Genomic DNA, 12,191 nt, shown 5'->3' with positions numbered 1-12,191 from the left:
TTGTTCCTAAGACAATCCTATCTCTGATTAGATCATCCTCTTGTTGCTCAAACACAAGATTCAGCTTGGCATCTCAATGCAGTCACATACTCATCAATATTCTCCCCCTCTTCCTGAGCTCTGGTGTTCATAAGTAACATTGGTAGAGGGCTCAAAGTGGGTCCTTACGGCCTCCAAAATTTCACAAGACTGGCTTTTCTGCTCCTCAGCAGGTCTAGGGTGCAATATAACTTGTACACTCTTTCCACAGCCCTGATATCAGAGTTGTTACTCTTAATTTGTTCAAGTTTCTTGTTTAACTCTATGGCAATTTCATAGGGCAGGATTTTACGTGTCGGCGAGCAGGGGCGGGGGAATTCCCGACATCACCGCGCCCCATTTAAATTTTCAGGAAGGTGGGGGTGCAGCGAAATCACCTGTGCACCCGCCAACCAGTCAATGGCCAATTAAGTAATTAAAGGACCTGCCCATCCAACCTTCAGGTTAGCAGGCAAGCCAGGAGCGCTGGCGCGAACTAGAAAAAGCATGAAACCTCATCCACGGGCGGGATGAGGTTTCATGTAGGTTGGAAAAAATTTTAATAAAGTGTTTGTGAAAATTATGGACATGTCCCAACTCGTGACATTGTCGCATGAGGGGACATGTTAGGGAAATTTTATTTTTCTATTTTTAGGTTTTTGACATTTACAGCCGATCTCCCTGAGGCAGCACTTAGCCTCAGGGAGATGAATGCGCTCTTTCGTCCGCATATGTGAAAGAGCGCACTCTCGATTTTGGGATTTCCCCCCCCTGCATACACAGGAAGCGCATAGCGCTTCCATGCAGATGTCACGCTGGGCGGGCCTTAATTGACCCGCCCATGTAAAATGGTGCCACGCCCCCAATCGGGAGCGTCAATTGGAAGTGCGCCTGTGCGCGCCCACCATTCAACTTCACCACCGACGGGGGTGAAATTCAGCCCATAGTTTTGTTATTGGCACTGGAAGAGTTTCCAATTTATTTTTAAATCTGCCTTCATCTTCATAGGAGCAGGTATTGGAATATTCAAAGGCTTACCCAGTGATTGATGTCCTGTACAAAGTTGCAGATTGAAGTTTTAATTATTCTCTTCTGTTTCATACAACACCTGGCTCTCTTATAGCAAAAAAAATCCACTCCGTTTCAGCTGTACACTCCAGACACCATGTTCCAAGTGGTGGATGAAATGGCTTCTACTCTCAAGTCTTTACGCCAATAATGACATCAGGGGTCACATGACCAAGGCAAGCTTATGGCCACATTGCAACCTGTTTGGAGAAATGTCTTTGTGCAATGTAGGAGACCACACAGTTCAGTCCACCTCCTTGATGAAATGTAGCCACCTCAGACACTGCTCCCATCTGAGATGAAGTTAGAAATGCTCCCGAAAGACCTTTGGTGGGTAGGGCCTTCTATTACAAGTCCACCTTCTCCTCCCTCTAAGCACTGCTTCCTCTGTCTGCTCCCCGTGCTCCATTTCCAAGTCATCCTGCAGCTCAGGAGAAACTGCAACTATAACCCCCATTACTAAAGCAATCTTTTCTTGACAGGCCTTCCAACACTTCTGACCTCCCTGTCAAAATCCAGCAACACTCCCTTGAAAATCCAAAAGGTTTGCAAAGTGCTTCCTAGAAAATACAACACGGTACTTCAACTAACTCTGCAGCAGCAAACGAACATCAAAAGCACCACACCTGAAGATTGCTTATCACTTTAAATAGCAGTGGTGGTGGCTGGGAGGGGGAGTCACTCATGCAGCTGAATGCATATCAAGTGATTAAGAGAGGACATTAACTAGATATGCATGATCCAAAATGGCGGATTGTGCGCCAAATCAGTGTTAGAGGCTGTTTGTCATCACAATACACTCAAACCACATGTATCCAGTCCACAGGTCTTTACTAATGCCCTCGTAGTCAGGGGGTTATGCCTGGGCCATTCCAGGAATGTTCCGGCCAATATTTTTGGAGTTCTGGGGCTTTCCTGGGTTCTGTAGCACTGGCGCCAGCAGCACTAGAAGTCGAATTTCACGACCTCACTGCTCTAAATGCCAGCGTGATGTGGTAAAGCAATTGATAAAACAGACACAACGTTGAGCTGTATAGCCAGAATAATGGAGTATATTTGTAGCACCACTGCTGGTGGAAATCAAAAAATGGCGCATACTACACTTCTAACCACTTAATGTGACCTGCATGGCACTTCAAGCTTGGGAGACCGCAAACGTGGAAATGCCATGTGTGCCAAGAGCACTTGGCATGGACAGATACTGGTATCAAGTATCCATTCCAGCTGATTTGATGCATGTTTTTGACACTTGGACCAGGCTGGTGCTAATCACTCTCAGCTGAACAAGTATTCAACTACAGAAGCAACTCACCATTTGCATTATTTAAAGGCTGGCATCCAACTTGCTGGTAAGATGATTTGAACTAACTTCAGCTATTATAAAATTTGTAGGAGTATTGTGGAGTTTTGTTGGAGGTTTTGTGATGAGTGGCTGGATTTGGCAGGAAGTGTTGCTGCATCTATACTGGAAGAGCAGAGAATTTGGTGACCTGTCCGCACAAAAGTTACAATAGGTATGGGGGCTGTAGTTGCAACATTTCTGGGTCTGCATTGTGACAGGGAAATGGAGCAGATGGTGCAGAAAGGGAAGCTCTGCAGAGAGGGAGGAGAAGGAGGGCTCTACATAGAAGATCCTACCCATAACGGGTTTTCAGGAAGCACTTTTCCTAGCTTCACTTTATCCGGAAGCAATGCCTGAGATTCACCAAGGAGGTGGTGTTACCTCCTTCAGCAGGACCTGCAGCTGCACAGCAAGGTGAAGATGGTGCTGTCAGTGGCCATCAAGGTCACTGTCATTATAAACTTCCAAGCAACCAGATCATTCCAGGTGGGAACAGGTGACATGGCGAACATATCCCCATACGTAACTATTGCTGCATCAGGGAGGTGATGAAGGCCCTGTATGTGAGAGGCAAGCTCACTTTTGCCAGGATAGCAGATTCCCAATGATGTAGGGTGCCATCTGCTGCACACAAGTGGCTCTGTGGACGCCCCATGTCAACAGGGAGAGGAACAGGAACCACTAGGGCTGCCATTTCATCAATGTGCAGATGGTGTGTGACCATGCACAATCCATCATCTTGGTGAATGCCTGCTATCCTGTCAGCAGGCACGATATTTTCATCTCGAGGCAGTTTGTGATTCCTGCTGTCTTCGGAACGAGAGGCTGGCTGTTCAGGGACAAGGAGTACACCTTTTACACATGGCTGATGATTCCCCTCTGCCATCCACCACCTGAGCACAATGGACATACAATGAGGGCTATACTGCCACCAGAACCCTTGTAGAGCAGACATCAGCATACATAAACAACTTGGCTTTGTTGCCTGGATCATTCAGGAGCATGTCTCCAAGTTTATGGTGGTCTGCTGCATTCTCCACAACATTAATATCATGAGGGTGCAGCCATTGTCATCAGGTATCCAGAGACCATCTGGGGAGGAAGTGGAACAGGAAGAGGAGGATGCAGGGAGGAGGCATCCAGGACCCCTTCACACCAGACAGGTCGTTGATGAGCACCTATACAGACTCTAGTTCCCTTAGAAAATAATCCTTTCACCATCACAGCTCCATTGTTCCCCACCTTCTCATCCATCTGCAATATTCCATCATGTCACCCTCTTTGTAAAAATCCTGCAATAAAAGCCACTGACAAAAACCTTACCATAATATCTTTCTAACAACACATCTAATTATACAAACAAAAGTTAACCATTCATCCTTGTACATTCCCTTTGCATCTGTCTTGGGGGTGCCTTCGCCTGTCCTAGTGCTCCTATGGAGTGCTACCCAGTGGCTGCAGCAAGTCTGATGGAAGACTGCTGATTTTCACTAAGAGAGACTGCAGATGGGTGCCCTGGAACAACTCCGGGCCTTGGCGATCCTGCTTTGGACTACTCCACCTCAGCATGGGCAGCAGCAGTCTGGGCTGAGGTAAAAGTAAAATACTGCGGATGCTGGAAATCTAAACAAAAACAGAAAATGCTGGAAAAGCTCAGCAGGTCTAACAGCATCTGTAGAGAGAAAGACAGAGTTAACATTTCGAGTCCGATTCGAACATTTTCTGTTTTTGTTGCAGTCTGAGCTGGTTGGCTTATAGACTATAACAAGGCACTATATGAATGGCAGCGTGGGAGCATGAATACTGTCATCCTGAGAGAGGATAGCAGGTATGTGCACCACGGTGCCACTGCAGGTCCCCTGGGACAGTGCCTCAGCAATCTTAGTAACCTGTTGGAGAACAGGATTCAGGACTGACACAAGAGCCTGCATGCCCCTTCAAGTGCTGCAGCCATGATGGCAGTAGTCTGAGCCTGCATGGCAGCAAACATGGATCTCATAATGTCTGTCTGAGCTCCATTTGCAACACTGAGATGTTGGGTGGCTAATACCTGTGCTGCAGTGGAAACCGGGACACTGCTAGATGTTACATCACAGCAGGCCCCCCCATTTGCTGTTGGCCACCATTTCCATGCTGGAGACGATGGGCTTCAAGCTCTGTGCGATGTCCTGTGCCACATTGGAACTAAACTCCGCCATATTCCTTGAGAGACAAAAGGCTGTCTGGCACGCCACACACATCTCGATGTGCATGTTCATCAGCATTCTCCAGTAGGTATAAAAACAAAAAGCTAAAAGCTACTGCGGATGCTGGAAATCCAAAACAAAAACAGAATTACCTGGAAAAACTCAGCAGGTCTGGCAGCATCGGTGGAGAAGAAATCAGTTAACGTTTCGAGCCTTCACGGTCCTTCGGCAGAACTGAAGCATAGTTAGGAGAAAGGAGAAATATATCTCCTTTCTCCTAACTATGCTTCAGTTCTGCCGAAGGGCCGTGAAGGCTCGAAACGTTAACTGATTTCTTCTCCACCGATGCTGCCAGACCTGCTGAGTTTTTCCAGGTAATTCTGTTTTTGTTTTGGTTCTCCAGTAGGTACCTCATCGAAGTCCTCATTTGAGTTCCCTGAATTCATCCATGACTTCATCCCCCAGTGAGCTGGCACACAAACAATTTGTTCAGCTTCTACTTGCAGCCAATTGCTGTACTGTCAGAAGCAGCTTCCTTCTAATAGGCTTAGCTCCCCTTTAAGAGGTGCAGGTTAGCTGAAAAATAAACTCACCACACACGCTGCTGGGCCCCATGTTGAGCATTCAGGCAGCCAGCAGCGCAGCTGTCACTTGGCTCAACACTGCCATCATGCAAATGAGGAGGCAGCAGAAAGTCTGCGTGTTGCCTGACTCGACATGAGCGCGTGTGGGCAGATTGCAAATTGCAACCCCTGAATTGAAAATGGGAGGAAACCAATTTTTGTACGCACTGGTCAGACCACACTTACTGGAAACGCTACTTTCAAGTTTGGTCATGATGTTTCAAAAAGAATGTGCCCATGTTGGAGATAATACTGAGAAGAACACAATGTTCCCAAGTGTAAACAGTGAGAGTTTAGTGAGAAGAACAGAGAAGCTTGTTTCCTATTACAGAATTATGGAGACAAAATTAAGAGGGAAAAGTTATCTCGATAATTTGAATCTTTATATATAAAGAAAAAAGTCATCTAGATAAGTTGAATCTAGAGTATTGTCAAGGTAAATTAGATCAGTAGAGCCAGAGGGCATACAATTAAATTGATGAGAAGTGAATTTAAACCAGTTATGTTGGAAAGGAACTGTTTTGAGATTGTTTACAAAACAAAGCAGCATAGTTAGGGAATTTCAAATATTGGATGCTGGGCTGGAAGAGCACTACAGATCTAAGTGTTGAAGAATTCTCTTCTCATCCTTGACTGTCTTTTTTTCACATACGGAGTCACTCAGTCACTGTTAGTTGAACACAATTTATGGAACAATAAAAGGTAAGTACATTTAAGAACAGTGATTTTAATATTCTCTTTCACAAGGTAGAGACTCCTCATTCACAGATGTAAGTATATTACAGTAACTTCAGAAGTCAGCAGTAATTAAGCATGAACTGCAAGCATTCTTCAAAAATGAACAAAAATCTTTTGACAATTCCTTGTTGAATGAAGTTGAAAATCTTCATTTCGTTTTAAGCCTTCACCAATAGTATGACTGCATTATGACAACACAATGATATATTCATATAAGTATCTAAGAACAGTACAATTTGCCATTTTCAACAGAAATACTTCTTCCCAACAACAAATATTAAATACATCATAAGCCTGTGAAATTTAGTATATCTCACTGTAGTACAATTAAATGAAAGACAACCTGATTCATGATCAACTAATATTTAACATTTATTTTAAAAACTAAGCATTTTGGTAATTTTCTTTTGGTCCTTGCTGAACAATATTGCATTGTAAACAGGCTGATTAACAAACTGAATCAAGTACACATTATACAAGACAACATTTAAATTAAGTTAAGAACTGAATCAACTCCAAAGGTTGTACATGTTTTACAAAGTAAGAAAACTAAATAATATATTTTTTTCAGTCATAGAAAATAAATATTAATTTTATTTGAGGTACATACTGCTTATTTGACTATAATATATAATCTATTATAAAAGAGGGAAAGCCAAATGTATCCAAATTGTATTTGTTTATAAAATTTTATTCTACAAAACCTTACAATGGTGAATTTATTTTTATCTTTTCAAGCTTTTATGTTCTATCCTTTACATGCTACACATCATGTAAGGTTCACAAAACATTATCAATTATCTTGTAAATTATTTATAAATATGATTTTCTGTGAACATTTAACATTTTAAAATTGAGTACATAAACATGTCGGAGTGGAAAATATTTAGGAGAATGCACTGAAAGGTTTTTAGATGGGTTTGAGAGCAAACTGTATCTGAAAAAAATATTTTGTGAATGCTCAAACCTCTTTTGCATTCTGCAACTAGTCACACATTATTAAATGCCGCGAAAATGACCATCAATTATGTTCTGGAAGACACGCAGTCATGAAACCCCTAAGTAATAGGAATATTCTGGCATGTTTCAGAACAATCAAGAATATTGATCAGTTTAAATTACATTTCATACAAATTTTTAATCACAAGGACTTTGAAATATGTTGGCCAATCTAAGGTTGAGTACTGAACTATAATATTATTTCTTGCATTAAATTTTATGTACCACGTCTCCAGTTTTCAGGTTATCCATCATTGCTTTCTGTTCTCATGTAGAAGTTGGGTGGAGAATCTACTTAAGGTTATGGTGTATGCCCACTTTAAGTTTTTGCCCAATTGTGGGGGCCCTAACACTGGTCCTAGAGTCAGTCCCAGCCCATCCCCTACCCAAGTGTTGCCATCCATCCCATTGAATCCTGTTTCTGACTTGATATAAGCAAAAAAGACTAAATGCTCCTGTAGCATGTAACTGTCAATCAATTCTGCTTTTACTAGGACAGTCCCAGAATTAAATAGGAGCAGTGCTACTCAGGTAGGGGGTGAGACACACATGAGTGGCATTTGTATAGGGAGGAAGAAGAGAGAAGGGTATCCAGGAATTTTGTTGTTGGACATAAGGGGGACAGAGGGTGGGACATGGTGCCAGCACAGATTGGGAAGGAGTGTGGGCACTATGACAATGAACTGGTGAACAGAGTGAACAGGTGAACAAAAGCATAAATTCATTTTTAAGGAACACATTTGTGATTTAGTGAAGTCTTCCCCCATGATGTTAAACTTTGCTTCAGAATGAAGCTCTGTAATAAACTTTGCAATGATGCTATTGCAGGCACTTTAAGTCTGTGTGCTGAGGTGAAACTTTGTTTTTGACAACAGGGTAATATGGCCTTATGGCGACTCCACAGCCCATTTTATATTTCACTTGATTTCTTTTTCCAATGGTTATAATACAGGTTGCTAGTTCACTGCTCCTGCATTACTGGCTAAAACCAATTCCATCCTGGTGATCTTTATTTAAAAAATTCATTGTGAAGTTTGCACTTTTTGAATTTGATGTAATTATCAGAAAGATCATATTAATGAGCAATGTCCTATCATGAACAATTCCAACTTCAAGGATCTAGGACACATAGCCTTCCTCATGGGTTAGCACCAGTACACTGCGGTTGACTGTGGATTGAGCCTGGCTAATATAGAGCATACTATAGGTATTCAGAAAAGATATACTTTCAAGATTCTTCACAATGTCAAATGTCTTCATACATATCTGTCTCTGAGTGACATATTTTCAAAACTATAAAGCTTACTTCATCAGGGGCACATTTTAAAAAACACTAAAATTATTATAAATCAGAACCGTCATCCCATAGATACACATATCACCTCAAATCATTGGTGCAGATTTAAGGATTAGAACCTGGATTGAAACAAAAACATTCGAGCTGCTATATAGATGTTCCCTGCATTTTTTAAATTGCACTATGTGGAAGTTTATAAATCACCATTCTCATTAATTATAACTGTTAGTTTCTAACACCTAAAGCTTTATTTGACTTTTGTCAATAGTGTAAAATGGCCTCATGGTGACTCGGCAGCTCATTTTACACAGCATTCAATTCTCTTTTTCAATGGATGTACAATGGGGAACAGGTTTACTATGCACCCTTTCTGCATTACTGGCAAAGATCAATTTCATCCCCGTGATCTTTATTTAAAAGTTATATATGTAGCTTGCACTTTTTAAGTTCTTTTGAAGCATTATCATCAGGAAGGTCATAACTTTCTTTTAGCCTTGCTCATTCTTAGTCATGAGCTCTAAAACATAGGAAATAAAGACAGACTGAAAGTATGAAAGGATGTATTTCCTCTTTCACCGGTCACTGGAGCGCAGTATTAAGTTTTGATTATTGTAAAGTTGCAAATGTTGCCCTTTTCACTAGTTGATTTCTCAGGAATTAAAGACAGCAGTACAGAAATGTACATAAGATAAATCAGTCCATTCCCATGTATAAACACAAGGCAGTTCAATACATTTGTTCCATTGTAGACACAGGTTTATGCTTGTGAAAGGGGTTAACATCAGAAACTATTTAAGATTCTTAAAGGGTATAATCTTGCAATAAAGAATAAATAAAGGCACAATGGTAGCAAACTACAATATTTATCAGGCTATATTTCTTCCTCAGCCTCTTGATCTTTTTCAAATGATTTCAACAGTCCCATCTCCATAGGTTCAACCTGTTTTAACTTTGTATGAATCACCCTAGAAACACATAAAAGATATTGGTAAATTTGGTGAAATTGATGATGGTGTGAATGATACTGATTGCAATCACTACAAATTATCTTTTAAAGATGTAAGATGTAAATCACACTGCAATACAGCGTTTGGGCTGTGAATGTGTTTCTTGAATAAAATACCATTATTAAAAAAAGTGGCTTGAGTTTGAAGTTTAAAAAATATATTATTGATTGATTCATTCATTATGGTACAGTGCTTTTATTTATCCAAATTTGCCAGTCATCCTAAGCTCTGTTTATACTGCTTGTAGGGGACACCACCACCTGCAAGTTCCCCTCCAAGTCACATAAAATCCTGACTTAGAAATATATCACCATTGCTTCACTGCTTCTGGGTAAAAAAGACCTGCAATTCCCTTCCTAACAGCATCGTTGGTGTACAAACACCAAATGCACTGCAGCAGTTCAAGAAAGGTGGCTCACCACCGCTCAAGGCCAGGGATGGACAATAAATGCTAGCCCTACCGGCGATGCTCACATCATATGAAAGAATTTTTTTAAAGGCTATGCTTTTAATTGCTGCTTTGGGCTGCATTAAAGTGCTTCAGTTGGAGCTTGGTGAGAGAGGGACTTTTAAGAGTTAATTTCTATCTAAAGATTAATCTTTCTTTAATTTAGCAACTAACTAAAAGTTGCTCTTTGGGTTGGGAGAAGGTGAGTTTTAGTCCAGCTTTATAACAGGAGTTATATAGGCTCTACTTGCAGCTGCAGCTAGTAAATTAGTTAACTGGCTTAAACAGGTTTTCAGAAGCTAGATTCAGACAGCATAAAAGCAGGCCATCTACAGTGCTGCTTTGGGCTGCATTAGAGTGCTTCAGTTGGAGTTTGGTGAGAGAGGGAGTTTGCTAACGAGGGAAGGAGGTGATCCTTTCATTTTCGACCTTATCTCAATAAGAAGAGCAGTGGCCTTGATAATTAGGAGCTGGTAAGTATTTCTTCTGTCCTTAATATTCTTTAAACTAGAGGGAGTAAAAGTAAAGGGAGTAATTGAAGGGTAAGTCATGGCGGGGCAGCTCAGCCATGTGAATTGCTCCCCGCCTGTGCGATGTGGGAAGTCGGGGATACTTCCAGTGTCCAGGGCGACCATGTGTGTAGGAAGCATCTCCAGTTGCAGCTACTCGAAATCCATGTTTCAGAGCTGGAGCTGCACTTGGAGTTACTGTAGAGCATCCGCAAGGATGAGATCTTCATGCATAGCACATCACAGGTTAAGAGTGCACAGACAGAAAGGGAATGGGTGACTGCCAGATAGAGTAAAACTACTAGGCAGGTAGTACAGGAGTTCCCTGGGTCCATCTCCCTCTCCAATAGACTTTGCATCTTGGATACTGCTAGGGGAGATGGTTTCTCAGGGGAATGAAGCAAGAACCAAGTCTGCGGCACCATGAGTGGCTCAGGTACACAGAAGGGGGGAGGAAATAGTGGGAGAGCAATAGTGATAGGGGATTCTGTCATAAAGGGAACAGATAGACATTTCTGCCACTGCAGACATGGCACCAGGATGGTTTGTTGCCTCCCTGGTGTCAGGGTGAAGGATGTCACTAAGTGGCTGCTGGACATTCTGAAAGGGGAGGGTGAACAGCCAGAGGTCATGGCCCATATTGGTACCAACAACATAGGTAAAAAGAGGGATGAGGTCCTGAAAGCAGAATATAGGGAGCTAGGAAGTAAACTAAAAAGGGTAATCTCAGGATTACTCCCATTTCCAAATTCTAGCGAGATCAAGAATAGAGAATAGACCAGATTAATGCATGGCTGGAGAGGTGGTGTAGGAGGGAGGGATTTAGATTCCTGAGGCATTGGAACCGATTCTGGGGAAGATGGGACCTGTACAAGCTGGACAGGTTGCACCCCAGCAGGACCGGGATCAATATCATCACAGGGGTATTTGCTAGTGCAGAGGGTTTAAACTAGATTGGCTGTGGGGTGGGAACCTGAGTGGGGAGACACAAGAGAGGGAAACAAAGAAAGACAAAGAAGTAGAAAGCAAAAGTAGAAGGCAGAGGAAAAAGGGCCAGCAGCAAATAGAGCCATAGTACAAAAAAATGTGTAAAAATGTTAAAAAGACAAATCTAAAGGCACCATATCTGACTGCATAGAACTTTTGGCATAAGATAGATGAATTAACAGTGCAAATAGATATAAACAGGTACGATATCATTGCAATTATGGAGACATGGCTGCAGGGTGACCAAGGCTGGGAACTGAATATCCAAGGGTACTCGATATTTAGGACAGACATGCAAGAAGGAAAAGAAGAAGGGGTGGTGTTGTTAGTCAAGGATGAAATCAGTGTGATAGTGAGAGAGATTTTGGCTCAGAAAATCTAAATGTAGAATCTGTCTGGGTGGAGCTAAGAAGCAACAAAGGCCGGAAAACATTAGTGGGAGTTGTCTATAGGCCTCAAAACCGTAGTGATAAACTTGGGGATGCATGTAACAAGGGGGCCACAGTAATCATGGGTGACTTTAATCTACATATAGACTAGGCAAACCAAATTAGCAATAATACTGTGATGGATGAATTCCCGGAGTGTGTACGAGATGGTTTTTTAGGCCAGTATGTCGCGGAACCGACTAGGGAACGAGCTATTCTAGATCTGGTATTGTGCAATGAGAAGGGTTTAATTACTAATTTTGTTGTGCAGGGTCCTTTAGGGAACAGTGATCAAAAAATTATAGAATTCTTCATTAGGATGAAAAGTGAAGTAGTCTGATCTGAAACTAGGCTCCTAAATCTTAGCAAAGGAAAATACAAAGGTATGAGGTGTGAGTTGGCTAAGATAGATTGGGGAAGATAGACAATGGTTAATATTTAATGTATGCATTGCAACAGTTATACATTCCTTTCTGGCGCAAAAATACAACAGGAAAAGCGACCCAACCATGGCTAACAAAAGAAATTAAGGATAGTATTA

The 12,191-nt window shown here is 41.8% G+C and overlaps 1 protein-coding gene across 9 annotated transcripts in view; it reads right to left on the bottom strand.

The window, feature by feature from the left end:
• Positions 1–5,907: 5,907 nt before the first annotated feature.
• tmem45a (transmembrane protein 45a) overlaps positions 5,908–12,191 on the bottom strand; it is a 111,642-nt gene continuing 105,358 nt past the window's right edge. For all 9 annotated transcript variants that reach the window (XM_078560093.1, XM_078560092.1, XM_078560090.1 and 6 more), the window contains one exon: positions 5,908–9,236. In XM_078560093.1, coding sequence (XP_078416219.1) covers positions 9,232–9,236 — 5 coding nt within the window. In that variant the 3' untranslated portion in view covers positions 5,908–9,231. The remainder of the gene's footprint in view (positions 9,237–12,191) is intronic.

Source organism: Cetorhinus maximus, chromosome 16, assembly GCF_964194155.1.
Source record: "Cetorhinus maximus chromosome 16, sCetMax3.hap1.1, whole genome shotgun sequence".
NCBI lineage: Eukaryota > Metazoa > Chordata > Chondrichthyes > Lamniformes > Cetorhinidae > Cetorhinus > Cetorhinus maximus.
Note: the sequence above shows the minus strand (reverse complement) of the source record. Positions and strands in the feature narration are given on the sequence as shown.